The following is a 21,100-nucleotide window of genomic DNA, read 5'->3' on the forward strand; positions in this document are numbered from 1 at the left end:
TGCCTGCCTCTCTGCCTACTTGTGATCTCTGTCAAATAAATAAATAAATAAAATCTTAAAAAAAAAGAGAGATCCTTTGATTTCAAAATGGCAGGCGTGATTAATATTTCCAGTCTTCCAAACACCATGGGTTTATTTCCCTAAGGCGGTTCCACTAGCTATTCATGTGTAAAGGTAAGTCCATTAAAATGTAAAAAGACTTAAATTAATTTTCAGATTAAGTGTGAACTACCTCCTCATTTACAAACGGGGGTGTAGACTCCAAAATCACTCACAGGACTAGTTAACAGACTAGCAGTCAATCAAAACTGAGGAGTTTCCTAGGTAGAGACCACTGCAGTCGGGAGAAAAGTTTCAATTCACTTTACAGCTGTCACTGTGTCTGCATTCTTTGCAAATGCGTATCTAATATTGAAAACCTCAAAGTGTGTTAAGGCAGGCTTCAAGAATATTAGCGTTCCTGAGGTGACTCATAATTGCAAATAAAGGCACTTGGGTGTGTTGAATTCACACGGCAGGAGACGAACAAGGACATGTTCAACAACTAAGTTTGCCTTCTGTGTGAATTCGGAAGCAAAAGGTCCTTCCAAAAAGATTCTTTATACACTCATCAGAGAAGACAAAACAAGCAAAATGGCTGGCAGACCCTCTCTAAGACCAGTAAAAATCAGCTAAAGTCTTTCAATCCTTGTGTGCACAAATTGTTTCTAGCACTCTAACTAAGTTATATTCCCCGCCCCCCTTTGGAAAGGTAAACTCAAGCTGGAGATAATATGATTCCTCCGAATGCTGAGAAAATAATAACAAGCTTCTATCGCTACCACCTAGAATTTTTATTTTTCTATTAATACAAGAAGCATACTTTAGTGACAATAACAGTGTGTTAAAAAAAAAAGGGTAAAGATTGATTCAAATCACCTTTTTATTCAATATGTAAATTTCACTCCTACTAAAACTTTAAAATAAGATGTGCGGCACGGTGACGGATAGGGGGGTCATTTGTGGAAGGCTAAATATACTTTTTATTCACAATAAAAAGCAATATATCCCCAATGTGGCCCAAGTGAGCACGTTTCTAATTTGCTTCACATATTCATTAGCTTCCACATTGTATTCATTTTTTCTTTTTATCTGTTTCTTTGACTTGGCTTTGACCAGAATATACATGACTTTCATATAAAAGTTTAATATATCATGGATCATATAACTGACGATGAAAGACAGACCGAACGACATGTCAACCTAAAGTATTTTTTCCCATGCTTTGTAGGGGGAGAAATCGAATACAATATAAAAATACATAACATTTTTGTCTGATGGGATTGTGATTTTATAAAATGAGAGACACTGCTCTTTGGTATTAATCTTCTCTTGGAATACCTACTCCAGAAAACAATAAAGTTCGCAGACATTGTGTTTGTGCATTAAAAATTAATGGAGCAACTGGAAGAACAGATCTGTATTACATATACCATCACAGCAGGGAGCCAGACACATTATTGACTTATGAAAGTGTAACATCTAGGAATAAGTAGGTGTCACAAGGGTAAGTAAATCAGTATTTACCTTGTGTTTTCACTGGATCTGATATCTGGCTTGGATCACTAATTCCATATGCATTTGCTGCCCTCACAAGGAAAAGGTAAATTGCATTAGGTTTGAGTCCTTTAATGGCAAATGTTTCTGTTTTCACATTCTCTGCTACGGTCTGCCAGCTGCTACCAGATGCATGGCTAAGGACAGATACACAAGTTAGAACATGCATGTTGAATGGTAAGCCAAAAAAAAAAAAAAAGGAAGACCAACTAGGAACTAGGAAACATCATCTTTACCTGAAGGCTTCTATAATATAAGAGGTTGGAGTTGCTCCTGAATTTAAATTTGGTTGCCATGACAATGTTACTGTATTTCTGCTGACATCTGTAACTTCGGGTTTTGAGGGGGCACTAGGGATTAAATTTGGGTCGGTGGGTCTTGGAGGCTGAACTGGAACTCCAAATTCTAATAAAGGAGATACAGAAGAAAGACGTTTACACATATACAGATAAGCACAGAAAAACAGATTATACCATTCTATACTTATTCAGGCATCGGGACATCGACTTCATCCATTTACCAGCAAGTAAATGACCGCAAGCCAAGCTTTAAGTTAAAAACGCTAGCTGATTTACCTTGGACTTCAATGTAAGCACTCCACGTTGCTTCACCACTGGGGGTTGATGCAATGCAGGTGTACCGACCTGTGTCACCCAGCTGAGAAGATAGACAGAAAATAAATATTTGGAACAATCAAGAGCTCAATGTGTTGGAAAAGCAATTATAGTTTTGTATATGTCCCATGAATATGGATAACAGCATTAAAATTCAATATCCAGAAACGTCCTCTTAATTGAATGTATTTTTATTGAATGGGAAGGAAAATATTACAAGAATATGGAAAAGAAGATTTTATATGGTTATTTTAATTGTACAATAAAATATAATATTTAGTGCTTTACCATAGCACTATTCTTGTGTCAGGGACAATAAACAATGATGTATTCAGATTCAAAGGGTTAATCTTTATTAGTAAATTGGATCTTCCAATTTACCGTCACACAGTAAGGCTGGTCAAATTCAATGACTGTTCTTGCTATTTCCTATTTTATCAGAGTTACATGCATATGGATATCTGAAACAGATATTACAGAAAAAAGGATAAACACACAAAAAAGGATAAAACACAAAATGATCTCTTCTCAAAGCATTCACTCTCCCCCTCCCCCACTTTATTTATTTATTTTTTTAACTTGTTCAATAAGCCAAACGTCAGCTGGAATGAAGGCTTTCTCCCTTCTAAAGACCAATGCCAGAAAACAAACAGAGGTCACATGTTCAGCTTTAAAATCATCCCCAGCCTAATGAACCCACACACCTCTCCCTAAGGTAACGCCTGGATCTTCAAGTCATGTTTGATAAAGCAAGAATGTTGCCATCTCGCTGTGGCAACTGTAATCACAAAATTGCAATCGTCGTCACAAAGAAGTACAACACATTAACTTCCATGGCATGTGCAATGAACTGTCATGCTGAATCCCAAACTCCCAAGAAGCCACCCACAATAGGCAATAAAGCGATCGAAATTTATGTTTATTGCTGTCAAAGCTATTCTTTCTTATGCGTCGTGAGCCTGTCTGATCTTGACCTCAAAGAAAAGGAAAAAGCAAAACAAAATAACACAGTCTTGAAAGAACAGGTATGGGATGTGGTGCCTGGGAAGGTAAATCCCTCAATTGTTCTCACAAACTCACTGGCTTTTCATCGTTTAACGTTCTGATTTGCAATATATGCTCAGTGTGTACATTGCTGCCTGGCTTCTGTTTGCATGGACAGTATCCTGTCATTGCAGAATGTTGGACCAAATATTCGCAACAGAAGACCTGGCATTGTAGATAACATGGTACTGGAAAAATCTCTTTGAAAAATGCTTTTATGGAATGAATACCTCATACCACTACCTGGAAGGTATTTCCCCCCCTACTGTCCTCAACAGGTCCCCAAAATCTTTTTTTCTGCTCCACCTGAAACCTTCAATTACTTGCCATGAGCTAAGTTATGAGTCAAATCATCTTAAATATACACGGCGGGGCGACTGAAAGCATAAAGCTTCAATTAAAAGTAGATCAGTACCGTTATTTAGCATTTCATTGACTCTAAGACTTGAGACTGCAGCCCTGGGGGCTGGAAACAAACAGAAAAAGGAGCAGAACAGAACAGGAAAGCCAGGGTGTCGCTTCAAGTTACCTTCGCAGATCGGATCTGCAGTACTCCCGTCTCCAGCTGTTTGATTCGAGAATCTTGGGTTGAGATGAGGACTCCATCCTTTCTCCACAGAATCGTGGGCACTGGAGTGCCTGTGGCCACACAGCTCAGCACTAAAGTACCATCCGCCGCTACAGTCTGATTCACAGGACCTTGTCGGATGACGGGGGGAGGCCGGTCGGCGATCACTGCCCAAAGAAACAACAGGAAATAGATTTCTACAACTGGAAGCAATTTTCTAATCATCCAAGCAACAGCAGTTGCTCTAGCCTTTGAAACGCACTAATTAAACAAGTACTTCAAGTAGGAGATGTGCATTATTCAGAATGCATTTCAACGATGCTCTGATTTGGGAATTTAAATTGAGATCTCATGTACTCCTTTTAGATGACCAAGAGAGCTCACTGCACTATCAGGTGACCTATTTAACACAAGAGTCCAAGATGGAAGTAAGAATTGTGGATGGTGGGTGATTGGGTGGCTCAGTCAGTGAAGCGTCTGCCTTCAGCTCAGGTCATGATCCCAGGGTCCTAGGATTGAGACCTGCATCAGGCTCCATGATCAGTGGGGAGCCTTCTCCCTCTCCCTCTGCCTGCTGCTACCCCTGCTTGTGCTTGCTCAAATAAATACACCTAAAAAAAAATTGTGGATGGTGAAGTAAATGTCTAGTGGTAAGAAGTGGATGTTTACTTTTTAAACTTTAAGATATGTAAAAATCAAACACAACAACAAGAAATCACCTACCCCAAGGAAACTTATGAGACACATTTTCATGAATGAACTAAAGCCAACTCGACATCTGAGAACTGTTTTTTGTCCAACAGAAAAAAATATGATATCATACCAACATGTCCAACATTTTGAATTCCAAAATGGGCTTTGGACTTTTAGAATTTACAAGTTGATATCATTCAGCTCTTTTAATCCTGGAATTCTATTAACAGAATTACGTGGGTAAAAATTTCCCAATCCCAGTGAATTTAGGAAAAACTAGAAAACTATTCAAATACATTGTGAGTAGGCTAATCCAAAAATATAACTCAAGCTCATGTCCTAACCTGGGAAATATACTTCCATGCTAGAATTATAAGGATCGGAAACACTTTCATGAATTCTATTACTTTAAAAGTTTTAATGTACTATGGAAGGAAATAATGGAAGGGATTTTTATAATATATAAATTAAAAATGTTCTTATTATTACATAAAAAGCCTAAAACCTAAAAGCTTTATCTCAGACAAGGAAGCCATTATTTAGGCAAAAATCTAAAACAACTAGAGTGTAACTAGAACAACTTGCATTACAGAGATGTTCTCAGTTTTCACTCCCTGATATAGTCAACTTAGGTGAAACCCTATAGATAAGATACTTTTTCAAATGAGTAAAAGTTAAAAATTAAATTTAAGAATTTTTTTCACTATCAAGCTTTATAATTCTGAATATCAGTTACAAAATTTTAAGTCACACATATACAAAGGTCTAGTTTAAGAAGTTGCCTGATTAAAAGAAACTGGTTGCCAGAGTAACTAAATTTTGGATGCAACAATTTGCCAAGTGAGACATGGCATGTTCAAAGCTTTATGCACCAAAGATTTTCACAAGCTGGAGTTACACTTCAATTTGTTCCTCTTCTACCATGCAATAATTATTAGTTTCGTGCATTCAGCTTAAGCAAAAACAAGAAGGCAAGAGAGTGAAATTAGCAACTGTATTTTCACTCCACCTTCTGATTCTCGGCCGTGCTTAATTACTGGTATGAAATTTGCAAATACCGGGGAGGCATGCTAGGCTGGAGTTCGTAACCTGGCAGGAGAGTTTCAGATACTCCACGAATGACAAATGTAAGTCAATGATTCCCTTGTTTAAAATTATTCAATCTTTTCTACATTTTCTGTTGAGATTGGTTAAAATCAAATTAGAGGCCCCACCTGTTAAGTGTAGAAAAAAAGAATCAAAGTGTTTTTATTGCTTTAGAAGATTCTACCACCTGTGTTCCCTAGATCCTAAGAATGAGTGAATATTTATTTCTAGACATTAATTAAATTAGTAACAGAGTTTCTTTATAAAGGATTATAATTAAATCCAGTAACAGAGTGGCTTACATTTGGTATTCTTGTTACATTTAGAAACAATCCAGTATCTGGGGATTTATTCGGTTTTCTGTATCTTTACGGTGCTTTGAGGTTTGAATCAGAGTTAGCATTATTCACATCTCCCCATCCTATCCCAACCCGGTTTAATGATACCGTTCCTCTGTCATTTATTTCTTCCTGGTTTACACTGGGTCGTTTACAAAAATAAGGCAAGAGAAGAAGAAGAAGAAGAGTAGGGTTGATTATCAGCTCCATCTGTCATGTGTCTTTGGGCCACTTCCTTAAATTCTCTAAGCCTCAGTTTTATTTTATCTATAATGGGAAGATAATAATGTTCTAGCTAGCTCAAGGGATTGCTATGAACATTTAAATGGAATAATAGATATGAATGTGCTCTGCTAATTGCAAAAAGGTATACATATGTATGAATTTTGATATTGCCACTTACCCTGTTCTGTAAAAAACTGATAGGTAAACCAGAGCTGAAGGATTTTATTAAAGCAATCTTGTGTTTTTAGGTAGAAAAAAATGAAACATTATGTTGTCATCATAAGGTAGAATAAAATACTGATAAAATATTTACATTTTCATAAACTAAAGAGTATAGTACTTTACTGAATCAAATATAAATTTAGGATTTATGAGAAGAACGTCAAGTTTTGGATCTAATAATTTTACACTGGCATTATTAAAATGAATTATCATTATTAGAATGAGTTTTAAAGCAGTGATTAAGTGCGTCTTGGAGAAAGATGTGGCCCTGAAATGAAAATGTTCCAGGGAGCCTGGGTGGCTCAGTGGGGAGTCTGCTTCTCTTTCAGCCCCTCACCCCACTCTCCGTTCTCTGTTTGTCTCAAATAAATAAATAAAAACCTTAAAAAAAAAAAAAAAGAAAAGAAAGAAAGAAGATGCTCCCTGACTATGCTCTCTAACACAGACACCATGAGCGTCCAGTGGATGCTGGACATCTGAATCTGGTTAGTGTGACTGAGGAACAGCATGTGTAATTTTAATAAGCTATAAGTAATTGAAATTTTATTTCAAATCATCTCATGTGGCAGCTGGCTACCATCCTGGACAGTACTAAGTTTTGTTGTAAATCTCAGTTCTGCTGTTTATGATCTGTATGATCTGTATGATCTGTATGATCTGTATGATTTGGGCATAGTCCTTCACCAGTCTCTGCCTCCGTTTCCTTATCTGTAACATGAGACCTTGTCAAATTTAAAATTGTTGATATGGGAACAGTTCTCCGCATTAGTGCCTGACACAAAGGAGGCACTGGTAACTGTAACTTAGTATGGACAGGTATCAGTATGCTTGTGCTAGCTGTGGTCACGGTCCTGGTATAGACAGGGCCACAGATGGTATAACCCGTTAAGCAAAGTTAAGCAAAGTTTACTATCTTTTCCTCACATTCATAAAATATATAAAGATCCTTAAAAAAAAAAAGAGCATATCATTAGAAGTCATATTTTAGTACGTCAAAAGCAATGGTCATGAAGACTATGTTAATACATAGAAATACATTCATAAAATAATTTTAAGTGAAAAAATATAAGAGACTCAATTTCAGGAAACAAACTAAGGGTTGCTGGAAGGGAGTGGGATTGGGGTACAGGGTGTCTGCGTGATGGGCACTGGGAAGGGTATGTGTTGCGCTGAGCACTGGGTTTTGTGTAAGACTGATGAATCACAGACCTATAGCCCTGAAACAAATAATACATTGTATGTTAATAATAAAAACATAAAATTTTAATATATATATATTAAAAAAGGGAAAAATTAACATATACACATTGATGGGTTTAAGTATGAAAAGTTCATATTTATAGACCAACAGATATTAGAACTACGTATCACAATTTCTATCAATTTGTATATTGATAGAAATATACAATTTGCCAATGTATCTCACAAACTTATGAGTTAGTTAGGGAAGTACAAGTCACCTGTCCAAGTCAACTAGTTGGTAATTGTCAGGTCTCTCTTTTCTGAATAAAAGTTAACACTCATTTCATTGTATATCAACAACTATTGAAAGATGAATGCAAGTGATTTTAAATTTTACATAGCACTTGGTAATCATTAATTAATTTTCTCACATTCTAGTAATAAAGAAAAGAAACAGTTTCAATTAAATAGGTGATGGGAATTTCTATGTTCCTGGGTCACATGCTACTTGGGATAGATCACAGCTACAAATGACAACGTTTCAAAGACATTTCCTACTCCACCATATTCTGTGCCTCGTGTTTTATTCTATCTTTTTTCCGTTTGCAAACAATAAAGAAAGGTCAAGAAGCTAAAGTCAAATAGCATCCAGAAACTAGTCTGCCTACTAGCTGTCCTCTTGACTTGATAACAGGCAAAAACTCATGCTGTCAGCACTCAGGAATAATAGTTTGAAGAATGAATACATACTTGTTGTGTGTACAATGGCAATGAATTCCAAAAGAAAGAAAACAAAACAAAATACAGTACCACCCCAGCAAACACAAAACCATCTCAGATCTCCTCTGGGACTTTAAAATGAAATAGGAATTTAAATGTTAGGTTTCTGTTTTATATTAGTTCAGCAAAAATTGCTATCCTTGATCTAGTCTCACAAAGATAACAACTTATGACAATGCAGTATCAGATGGTATGTACGAAGCTTTGCTTTCAATAATTACTTAGAATAATAAGAAATACCTGAACATATTTTTTAAAAATTTTTATTTATTTATTTGACAGACAGCGATCACAAGTAACAGAGAGGCAGGCAGAGAGAAAGGAGGAAGCAGGCTCCCTGCGGAGCAGAGAGCCCGATGCGGGGCTAGATCCTGGACCCTGAGATCATGACCTGAGTCGAAGGCAGAGGCTTTAACCCACTGAGCCACCCAGGCGCCTCTACCTGAAAATATTTTACCATAGTTTTCTTTGGCCATTTTTTCATGTCCACCTGTATATAGAAATTGTTTGTGTATATGAAGTTGTCTTATGAAGTTGCAATTATAAATTGTGTCATTCTGTGTTCCACTTCTACATGTTGGTTATATTGATCATTAGCAAACCCACTAGCCATTATTTAATAGCATTAATATATGTAAGAAATTATAAAAACATTTTAGGTCATTCTAACTAATTGGGGCCAATAATATATAATATGTATCACAGACAGAGGTTAAGAGTAGGGGCTTTAAAAGGAGACAGTCATAAGTTTGAATTCTGACTTAACCAAGCATTAGGTGTTCATTCCATCCATGTTTCATCCATTCTTTCAAAAATTATCTATTGAGTATGTACCACATGTCAGACTTTGACAGTCTATTACCGGGTATGTATTTATTGGAGAGTCATGGGCCCTACAATCATGGAACTTAATGTCTAATGAAGAATACAAGAAAATAGAGAACACAGAAAAGTATAGGATGCAATCTTTGTATTGATGGCAGGGTAGAGAATGCTTATATTTGAGGAGGGAAGGAATACTTTTTGAAGTAAGTGAAATTTCAAGTCAGTAGAAACAGCATGTGCAGAAGTCTTCAGATAATAGAAGAGCATAGCCAACACAAGAAAATGAGGGCATATAAGCAAATATAGAATTCAAAGCAGAGAATGCAGGGGTCAAATCATAAATTGTAAAGCACATTAAGGAATACAAACTTTATCCTGAGAACACTAAGAAATAAAATAATCAGATTAATATATTAAAAATTTCCTCCAGATTTTTTTTTTTTAATTTCAAAATTCTATCTTTAAAATCTTTGCTAACATTACACTTACTTTATCCTGAGGTTAGGATCAAGAAAAATATTTCCACTATCACCAATTCTATTCATTATATTAGAGATCACAGACAGTGCAGGACAAGTAAGAGAAATAAAATGTATAAATATTGGAAAGAAGAAGTAAAACTGGTTTAATTTGCGGTTGACACATTTTGTGTATAACAATGTCAAAATAATCTACCTACAAACTCTTACATATGATTTAGTAAGTTGTATTTAGCAAGTTGCTATTTATGGGGTTAATATACAAAGAATCAATTGTATATCTGGCCTCAAACAGTACAATAAAGAAATATACATATTATTTTTTTGAAATATATGTACATTTATATATGTGATATGCAGTCACATCAAAAATCATAAAATATCATAGGTATAAGTCTTTCAAAATACATGGAAGCTTTCTACCCTGAAAACTATAAAACTTTGTTGAAAGAATTAAAGATCTAAATAAATCAAGAAATATATATGGGATATATACCATTTCCCTAAATTGGAAGACTAAGATTGTTAAGATGTTAATTATTCCTAAACTGTTCAATAATTTAAGTGAAATCAAAATTGAAACCTCATATTTTTTTGTTGTTCTTTGGGGGGGTGTGTGGAAATTGACAAGGTCAATTTTAAAATTTTAAAATTATTAGAAAATTTAAAAATTATTAGAAATTGACAAGGTCAATTTTAAAATTTTAAAATTATTCTAGTGGTCCACTCCAAACAAGAAAAACAAAGTGGGAGGCTTACATTACCTGTTTGTCAGACTGACTATGAAATGACAATAATTAAGACCCTACATATTGGCATGAATATATAAATGGAATATATTAGAGAGGATAGAATCAGAATCACACATTTACGTTTATCTGAGTTATGATTAAGAGACCACTGTAATTCAGTAAGGCAAATACTGTCTTTTCCGTAAATGATGCTGGAACCATTAGTATCCATGTGGAGAGGAAAAGGAATTGTTGTCATTGTTTCATACCATGCACAAAAGATAATTTAAAATGGATTAAAAACTCATATCTTATAAGTATAGACAATGAAATTTCTAAAAAAAAAGACATAGAAAGGGGTGCCTGGGTGGCTCAGTGGGTTAAAGCCTCTGCCTTCGGCTCAGGTCATGATCCTAGCACCCTGGGATCCAGACCCGCATCTGGCACTCTGCTCAGTGGGGAGCCTGCTTCCTCCTCTCTCTCTCTCTCTCTGTCTGCCTCTCTGCCTACTTGTGATCTCTGTCAGATAAATTTTTTTAAAAAGTCTCAAAAAAAAAAAAAAAAGACGCAGGAAAACATCTACATGGCCTTAAGGTAGGACAGAAAATTAAAAGCAACAACTACAAAAGAAAAATAACACATTGGTCCTAATCAAATTAGTGACGTAAGCCTTAAAATCATCATTAGGAGAATGACTGAAACTAAATATTTATAATTCGTATCTGATAAATACTTGTGTCCGGAATATATGAGAAAATGAAAAAAAAATGGGTACATTCATCTGCCAAAAGGCAAACCAAGATAACTGAGCGCATATGCCCATCTCTAGATTTGTATAAGAATATTTATTTACTTCGTTTAAAAAAGCCCATAAAAAATTTAAAAAATAAAAAAATAAAAATAAATTATAAAAAAGGGTGCCTCGGTGGCTCGGTGGGTTAAGCCCCTGACTTCAGCTCAGGTCATGATCTCAGGGTCCTGGGATCGAGCCCCGCATCAGGCTGTCTGCTCAGCAGGGAGCCTGCTTCCTCCTCTCTCTCTGCCTGCCTCTCTGCCTACTTGTGATCTCTGTCTGTCAAAAAAACAAAACAAAACAAAAAATATATATATACATATGAATGAAGCCCAAACTGAAAGCAATCTATCAGTGGAAGAGTACATGAATAAACTGTGAGCTATTTATACAATGGAATACTATATAGCAACAAAAAGAATGAGTATTATATGTACATATATTTATTTTATGTGTATATATATATATATACAAATGTGTATATATATTCTTATATATTTATATATATACTTTTTTTCTTTTCTTCTCAAATTGTTACTAGTGTCTGACTCACAGTGTGAGACATCACTGACTTCATAATGCATTTAGCATTAATTGATCAGGTATAAGGCAGTTGATAAACAGGACAGAATCACAATATTCATGGAAAACTAGTTCATTATGATGAGTTGTGAGCAAGACTTATCAGCAATTCATTTTACCTCCTTAATTTGGTGAGAAAAAAAGGATCTTTTGCACTAGGAGACTCTAAGATAACTTTATTTTCTAAAACATGGACTCATTCCCATGAACAGATATTCAGTGTAAACTTCTTGCTTAATTGCTGTGCTTTTACGGATCTGACTTGATGCTAGAAATTTATAGGACAGCTAAGTTAAAATGAGAATAATTCTAGACTTAGTCATTGTATCGGCATCCTTTTTTAGCTTTTATACCAAAACTGCTCTCAGAAAGGATACACAGTAGAAAATAAACACATTTACTGACACTCTCTTTAGATCATAAGCCAAACTTGAACATTTTGAAATAAAATGCTCTACTTTACCATCAGTAACTTCCAAATACGCTTTTGTGATGATACTCCCGGCAACATTTAAAGTCTGGCAGATATAATAACCGACATCAGACCGCTGGACGTTGGTGATGGTGAGATCACCAGTCTGGGAGACTGAAAAGCGGCTGCTTGACTGTGGTGGCTGATATGAGAAAAGCAGATTCTAGAACCCAGTATTTGGGAGGAAAGAATAACAACAGGTTAATCTCTAGGTTCTGATATTTTGGCATGATACATACATACTTATAAAGAGCTATATAAATGTACACACACACATATACATACCGCACATGCATATATACCCAAAAAAGCTAAATATTCTTCCATCGCATACCCCCCCACAGAGATACACACATACACCTAAACACGAAGTTTAATGACCTAGCCTTTTAGGAGGCTTTTAAAGTTTCATTTTAAAATTTAAATAAATTCTAAACATTGATATGTACTTTTATAATTATCAAACAATAATAGATATATTTAAGAATTCATAATGGAGTTTTATTTTTTTAACTTTTTAATTTTTATTTTTTAAAGATTTTATTTACTTTTTTGGCAGAGAGAGAGACAGTGAGAGAGGGAACACAAGCAGGAGGAGTGGGAGAGGGAGAAGCAGGGTTCCTGCTTTGTTAACCTTCAGCTCAGGTCATGATCTCAGGGTCCTGGGATCGAGTTCCGCATCAGGGTTCCTGCCAAGTAGGAACCTGAGCTGAAGGCAGAGGCTTAACCCACAGAGCCACCCAGGCTCCCTTATTTATCTTTCTATATAAGTTAGCTTATATACAAAGTTAACATAAGATGTGATGTTTTGTGGTACAAATTTCTCACTATGCATCAAAATTTGTTCCCATGTTAAAGAGAGTGTATATTACATGGGAAATAACACTTCATGTCATTGCTTTTCATGAAATAAAGTCGAGATTTCTTCTAACCAAATGAAGTTGTTCCCTTTTTAAAAGTTTAATTGCTTTTTATCTTTTTAAAATTTTTATTTATTTATCTGAGAGAAAGAGAGATTGAAGGAACAAGTGGGGAGAGGGGCAGGGGGAGAAGCAGCCTCCCTGTGGAGAGAGAGCCTGACATGGGACTCCATCCCAGGACCCTGGGATCATGAGCTGAGCCAAAGGCAGACACTTAACCGACAACTGCTTTTTAACACATATACTTTTATAAAGACTTTATCTACAGCTCTATGAATACATGCCCAGTGACAAAATTATAGGAAAAAGTATGTTGTATCATTAAACCAAGCTAAACCAAGTCAAAATTATTTCAAAGTTTGACATAGTTTAAACCAAGTAACTTAACAATTTATTTAATAACTAAATGAATCATTTGTTAAAAGATTTAATTTATGTATTTTTCAGAGACTGACAAAACACAAGCAGGTGGAGCAGCAGATAGAGGGAGAAGCAGGCTCCCTGCTAAACAAGGAGCCCTGCGGGACTCCATCCCAGGACCCTGGGATCATGACCTGAGCTGAAGGCAGATGCTTAACCCACTTAGCTACCAAAGCGTCCCTCAATGAGTCACTCTTCTAAGAACTTCTAGTGGATTTACTATTACCACTATGTAGATATTCTTAAATAATACACTTCCAATTCTTTCTGTTGTAATAAAATATTTCATTTTTCCTTGTCTATTATTTGTGACCAGCAAATGTAGTCTTTGAGGCCAAATAGAATGTGTTAGAGACGACGAAGATACTGTAACTCAAACGAGGGTCCACATGCCATAAATTTGCCTACCAGTGTGAAAACAAAGGTGAACCAGATGCATTGCCTACAAAATGTTAGTAAGTGCAGACAGTAAGTTACTTCTAGGTTACCTGTAAGAGCTCATTAAAAGCAAGACCACAAAACAATTTACCCAAGGTTGATTCAAGCAAAAAATTTAAAAAGGTTAGGAACAACTATATTGTAAAAAATACAGGTATCAAAAAACAAGTAAAAGGAAAAGCTTCATTTGTTGAAGCAAGCAAATCAATAAGAGATGAGGAAAAAGACTTAAATATAAAAACTATTTTAAAGTTTCCTGTTATCTTTAAAGTAAAATTATTTCAAAATTTCCTTTTTATTAAGCTGAAATCCAATAGTGAACTTAAAGAACTTAAAGAACTTAAGAACTTAAGAACATCGAGCTTTATAATGTAGTTCAGTGTATATAGAAAAATCTGGTTTATAAAATGTTTAGAGTTATTTGATATCTCATATATATATATCTCATATAACAATCATATATGATGGTTTTCAAAGAATTAGAATATACTGAACTATATTTACCATGACAGCTATATTAAATAGACTACCACATAGTTTGGTGAATCTTTGATTGACATATATAAATTGGTATATATAATTGATATCTATTTATTGATCTACATACAGACTCATACATGCTTACATACATAAAGAAGTGAAGACACTTGAGATTCCTGGTATTTTCAGAGAAATTGCACTGAGTAACTGTCATCTCTGTTTTAAACGTGTGTAAATCTCTTTTAACATATAATTACAGAGGCGCCTGGGTGGTACTGTTAAGCGTAGGACTCTTGCTTTCAGTCCAGGTCATGATCTCGGGGTTCTGAGGTCGAGCCCCAAAACAGCTCTGCGCTCAGCACAAGGTTGGCTTAAGACCCTCTCCTCCTCGACCTTCGCCCCTCCACCCTGCGTGTGTGTGAGCACTTGCTCTAAAATAAACTAAACACATCTTTTAAAAAAACGTAATTACAGATATCTGAGTAATAGAAATAAAAATTAAATTATGTCGAGAAAAAATGTAGTTTTTAAAAAACGTGGCTGAATTGGAAATAAAGGTAAATTTAATATGATAATTACTATGCAATCTAACACCCTTCCTAAAACTAGGAAGGGAAAATTGCTTTCCGATTTATAACAATGAAGGAAACTTTGTCTTCTCTCTCATAGTTGAAATTTTCTAGGGCATTCAGAGATTTTTCAATTCTCTTAAAGTAACAGCTATACCACGAGATAATGTTTTGGGTTTTCTTATGTATCGGGCGCCTGCCTTTGCTGATTGAAATGCTAGAATAAGGTCTTACCTGACTCCCCTCTCTTCTCCAAAAAATAGCTGGTTGAGGATTTCCGGTTGCTTCACACTGGAACGTTACTGTTCGTCCCAAGGCAACAACCTGGTCACGGGGTTTCACAACAAAGTGTGGAGGTTCTAAAGGAGATGAAACAAATTATCGGAATCAAAACCATGTAGTTATTAACCTAATTGAGACAACTTGCTGATACCCCAAATGTGCTGCCATTTATTTTGTACAACTCATTATGCACTCTAAGATGTAATGTACCCGTTCTCATCCTTAATTTAATTGAAGCTAAATTGTTAAGTGCATATTTATAGAAGGGAATAGAATTTTTTTTTTCAGGGAAGAGGTTTTTTTTTTTTTAATCAGCTGAACTTTTGAAGATTAGCCTCCACATTAAAAAGAATTCTGGAGCTGCAATTTGACCCTTTACTTTCAAAGTACACCTGAAATGTGTATGAATAAATACCTTTTCTCATTTAGAGCTGCTTAAAGGTGAATGGACTTTAATCATACAGCCAAGGACCTCCTGATGTAAGCAGGCCCTAAAATTACTTTAATTTAACTCCAAAGCTCCTGAAATGCTACCATGAAAATTATAACCCCTTAGAATCTTCAGTCCAATTACTTGAATAGAAATGAATGTAAAGCAATAGTAGAGTCAGATGCCTCCTTCATTTACACAGGCAAGGGCATGTTCGAACAGAATATATATGGAAATGAGGGCAAATTTGAAACATCTGCTCATCCTGACATTATAAATACTGCCAGCTTTGTCCAAACTGTTTGATTTATACAGACTTAAATGGCCACTTCATCCAGCAGTAAATAGAGTGTCAGAAAATTGTGTCAGTTACACTGAGCGCAATGGCAGCTGAAAACATTAGGTGTGCTGATGGAGTCACTCGGGGAAGAGGGGGAAGAAAAGCTTGTTTGGGGGCCATGCTTTACGGTTAGAAAAATGTGCACTGATTGTAAGTCTTTTTACCTACTGTTTACACGTTTCAAATGCATTTCTTATCAGCTGTTTGAAACACTTAATTATTCTTCTCTCTTGTCTCAGTTCAAATGGAAGTGAACATTTCCAGCCAGGCATTTATACAGGAGAGGGTACTTCCCAACCACTTTTTAAGACTGTTGCATTATTTTAAACCTTTTCTTTAAAAGTACTTTTAGTTACTTTTAGCAGTCACTTGGGATAATGCCTTCAAGGGAATAGGAACCAAAGATTATATTCAGATTATGTCTACAAATGCTACCACTCTGCTCACAAGAATTTGATTTCTTTGTTAATGAAGCTGAGGGTTTGAAAAGGTGTTTTTCTCTTGATCAATACTGTCTAGGCAACTACATCTAAGACATATATACAAATATTTATAATATTATATATAAATTTTGTAAATCTCTCATTTGAAACATAAACCTCTTAAAAAAGAGAGAGAGATGTAACAGAATTTGTTGCAGATTGCATAGTGGCAAAACTGAAGAAAGCAATTAGATCTCCTAACTTCTAGATTAGTGTGATTTCTTCCGTACTCCCTTTTTCTTTTTAATTGAAGTTTAGTAGAAATTATACCATTTGCCTAGGAAATTATAGGAGACCTGAAAAATCAGGTCAAATGCCTTCAAATGTCCTGTAACTTATGGGGAAGAAAATACGAAGTTAGGAGATAGAGTTTAGGTTCAATTTGGTAACACTGAAGTTCTAGCTTATAATTTTTTTAAACTCTGATTGTAATTGAGTGGTTTACTCATGAGTTTAGCAAACACTATCATTATCCAGGTATAATAACAGACATGTGCCTCATTGCCTGGGGATTTTCTTCCATTTCCATCCATACAGGAGCATTTGATTCCACAGTTAGGGGCTGGAATAATTGAGGTAGAAATCAGATCAAGAAATTGAAAGGATTGACTGGATGATAAACTAAATCCAGAAGAGAGTTTGGTTTGTTTCAATAAAAGAAAAAACAAATGATTAATTAAATGACTGGGGGAATATGACTTTCCAATATGCAGGGAATCTGAGTAGGAAAATATAAATGTTCAAACCACTCAGAGAAGTATAAACTTCGGGTGGTCTCTTTCCTAAATCTCAGAAGCATGTCTAATAACGTGTGCCAGAACCCATGTTTCTTTTATAAAACGCCAGCTCTCCTCCAACGTCAAAGACTTATTTGGGAACAAGGGATACAAACTCTTATGCTAACTACATTTATCCTGCAGCAATCCTTCCACACAGGATATCTGCCTGGAAATGAATTTACTATGTTTTGCAGGCATCGTCTCGAGCCAACATCAACAGTGACATCAGCCACAAGATATGTCTTAGAAATATAACTTTAAAAAATCCTTTACTATATGTTTGTTAAATATTTAATATAAATATATCTCTATGAGAATGTAAATGGATCCAATGGGCCTCTGTCTATCAATCTAGCTATCACCATCATCTAACTTTTTAGATTGGGAAGGCCATTCATCACATCCATCTATTTGATATTTAGGATAAAATGTTGGAACATTTTTTCAAAGACTACATTTAAACTTGCTAAAATTGAAAATACATAGCCATGTTACTAACGTCATAGAGGGTCAGTGTTAAAAATTTAGAAAATTAGACAAGCAAAGAAGATAAGAAGCGCTACCTATAATTCAACCATGCAAATTGGACCATAGTGTTTTAAAATATGCTTCTACAATATCGTTTCAATAGCCATTTAATAGTTCATATGCAAATTACTTAAATTACTCAACCAAGCTCTTGTTTTTAAATTTGGGTTTGTTTCCAATTTTCAGTATTAAAAACAGTAGTGACATTAACATTCTTCCCAATTATTTTTAAGATGATTTCACCTGATGCCTCCCCTATAGGGCACTTTCCTCCCTAACCTTACAAACTGAACATTAACATCTTTTCCAAACTGAGAATAAAATCTGCTATTAACTAGCCTTTTTATGTTCATAAAATTAAACGTTTATTTTCACATTACCTTGTCACTGATATCCTATTTGTTGGGAATATTGTATTCCTATGCTTATCTTTTTTATTTTTAAGAACAATTGACAGGCAAAATTTTGTCCATTTCTCATCTATGCTGTAAATAGATTTTTTCACTTTATAGACAGTCTTTCTAATCTGGTTAAGCATTTTTGGTATTCATTCTATCAATAAAATATAGATCATATGATATATAATAAATTAGGTAAATAATCACCTCCATTTTCATCCTATACTTTTGTCTTCATGCTTTTTTATGTTTAAATATTAATCCATATATATTTTTACACTTATGGTGGCATCTAGAAGGCTATTTTTTTAAATAGGTCCCTTATTGTATCACCATTATTGAACAATCCATCCTATCTATATTAGTCTGAACACCTTTAGAATATCTGTATAGCTCTTTAACTTAAAAAATAGGGAGTTTTTCTTAGAGTCAAATTATTCCCTGGCATACCACTTAGCATCCTCATGTTTAATTCGCCAAAAATGGTGTTCCAGCACTTTTAAAGGGTGAATGTACCTTCCTGAATGTAGTGATCATGAGAGTACTTAGGAACCTAATGACTATTTATGTGAGGACACGTGTTTATCAGAGCAAACTTTGATACATTTTGGAAACATCCTGCAATTATTTCTTACATAAAATGAAATGAACCTGACACATAGAAATGAAAATGAATGCATACAGCCCTAAGTGCAAGGTTTTTCATCAACAGCACTTTGAATGACCATTACAGAAGAATAGGTTGATAGACATGAATTCATAAACATATTTTGGGTTAAAAAACCCCAAATCATTCTGGGGGCACCTATTTTTGTTTATTTTGTAAAATATAAATTGAAATAGTACTTCCCCACAATATAGACCTATCACTTATCTTATCACTCAATTAAGGAGAGAAAAAAAAAATAAAAGGACGCAGATCACACATCATTTAATAAGACATAAAGTTAGCAACCCCATTACCTTTACTCTTTGTCACAGTTACCCATACTTCCTGCAGACTTTATTCTGTGCAGTCTGTCTTTGTGGCCAATGACAAGTGAAACATGGAGGCTGATTGGTTGAAGGACATGGAAGGGTATGGATGGAAAGGGGAAGAGAAGTTCCAGTCACAGTGACACGGTGATTAGAAGATGGCCAATAAAATGTCAACTTACCAGACCCAACTAAAACAAAAAAAAGAAAACATGAAATAAATAAAAAATAAAGAAACAGAAACGAAACAGAAAAAGTAATAAGATTTGACTTAACAATGATATATATTTTTTTAAAGTAAAATAAAGAACACGTTAATATTTGGCTCATAACGGTCCATGAATGAATATTTGTTAGCATTTTAAGTATAATCATGAGTAACATAAGAAAAGCAGAAATGAGTCTTAAAATTTCTACTATGATTAAATGACAGAGCTACAATGGATGATAGCCATACAATTATAAAACACATTTCAATGACTACGTTTGATAGGGTTAGATAACTACATATGTAATGGGTTTAAAAACACTATAAATCTTAACTGCTAAGGCTACTTAGAATAGAAACCAAGCATCTAAATCAAAGATAAAGCAGTGTTAAATCATACAACTCCACCATCAGATTAATTTTTTAAAAAGTTCGTGCTACCAATGATATTCTATTAAATCCATGTTTCTCATACTTAAATAAGCACATAAATCACCCTAAGACCTGGTTAAAATACAAATTATAATTCCATAGGTCAGGAGTGTGGCTTGAGATTTTGTATTTCTAATAAGCACACAGGTACTGCTGGTCCACAACTATAGGCCGAGTAGCAAGGTTATTAAAAGGTTATTAAACACCTAAATCCTTGCAAAATTTTAATTGAGGAGACACAGAAAAAATATGAACACATGAAAACTGGTAAAACTTTATAAACCTATCTAATGAAGTCAGAATCACATTGCCTGCTTTCAACCCTAAAACACTGGGCATTTTAATATAGAAAGTTCAAGTGATAACATATTTTAAATATTGGAAGATGACGATTTTGTTTTGTTCTTTTAGAGACAAAGGCAATAACCGCCAAATGCAGAACTTTATCATGGAAGTATACAGCCATCATATACAGCCACCATACATTTGATTCAAGTAAATAACTCCCACATCTTTAAGCAAATCAAAATTACTTTAATCTGATACACATTCCTGTAGTTTAAATAAATAAACAGTGCCAAGCACTGGTACTTATGTGAAAGGGTACAACTTTAAAATAGTGACAATACGACAATAAAACAGAACACAACAAAAAACTTCCATCAGACTATAAACAACCTTCGCAAGTTATTTCCCGGGCTGCATCAGAAATTACATTTCCTTAATGCCTGCCCCTAGGGAAAAATAAAACACAAGGGGCTGGGGAAAGCTCAGGTGTCAGACGGGAATCACGGGACATTTTGGTACAATGTATGGTCTGAAGCAATACATTCAAGCTCAGTTTATGTTGCTTCGCTTTTGCTTTATGGGTATGCTTAGTAATCCAAGCAGAAGGATAAAAATGTATGCTTTAAATAAAATACAGAATAATAAAAAAATAAATGAAAAGAAAAACAAAACAGAGACAAATGCTCTCTTGCCTGTTGTTACCTCATAAGCAAAATTTTCAGAAACACATTTCAATTCACGTGTTCCCTTCATGAGTAAAATAATTTGTCTTTCTTTTTCACTCTAAAGAAAAAAAACTTCAAGCATAATATTTTGTGCACTCAGGCAAGGAATGTTTAAAAAAAACAACAACAACAACCTTTTCCTAGCTTATTTAGGAATGATCAACAGCTATGCCACC

At 34.8% G+C, this 21,100-nt stretch overlaps 1 protein-coding gene across 8 annotated transcripts in view; it reads right to left on the minus strand.

Annotated features, from left to right (window-relative positions):
* ROBO1 (roundabout guidance receptor 1) overlaps positions 1-21,100 on the minus strand; it is a 1,168,989-nt gene that overhangs the window by 66,760 nt on the left and 1,081,129 nt on the right. For 6 of the 8 annotated variants that reach the window (XM_004770829.3, XM_004770834.3, XM_004770827.3 and 3 more), the window contains 7 exons: positions 19,454-19,462; positions 15,292-15,416; positions 12,222-12,393; positions 3,784-3,989; positions 2,172-2,253; positions 1,833-2,001; positions 1,567-1,733 (listed from right to left, as the gene is read on the minus strand). In XM_004770829.3, coding sequence (XP_004770886.1) covers positions 1,567-1,733; positions 1,833-2,001; positions 2,172-2,253; positions 3,784-3,989; positions 12,222-12,393; positions 15,292-15,416; positions 19,454-19,462 — 930 coding nt within the window. The remainder of the gene's footprint in view (positions 1-1,566; positions 1,734-1,832; positions 2,002-2,171; positions 2,254-3,783; positions 3,990-12,221; positions 12,394-15,291; positions 15,417-19,453; positions 19,463-21,100) is intronic. The other 2 variants (XM_004770828.3, XM_004770832.3) reach the window with 1 other exon arrangement.

This window comes from Mustela putorius, unplaced genomic scaffold (assembly GCF_011764305.1).
Source record: "Mustela putorius furo isolate JIRA1106 unplaced genomic scaffold, ASM1176430v1.1 tig00003834_pilon_pilon_pilon, whole genome shotgun sequence".
Taxonomy (NCBI): Eukaryota; Metazoa; Chordata; class Mammalia; order Carnivora; family Mustelidae; genus Mustela; species Mustela putorius.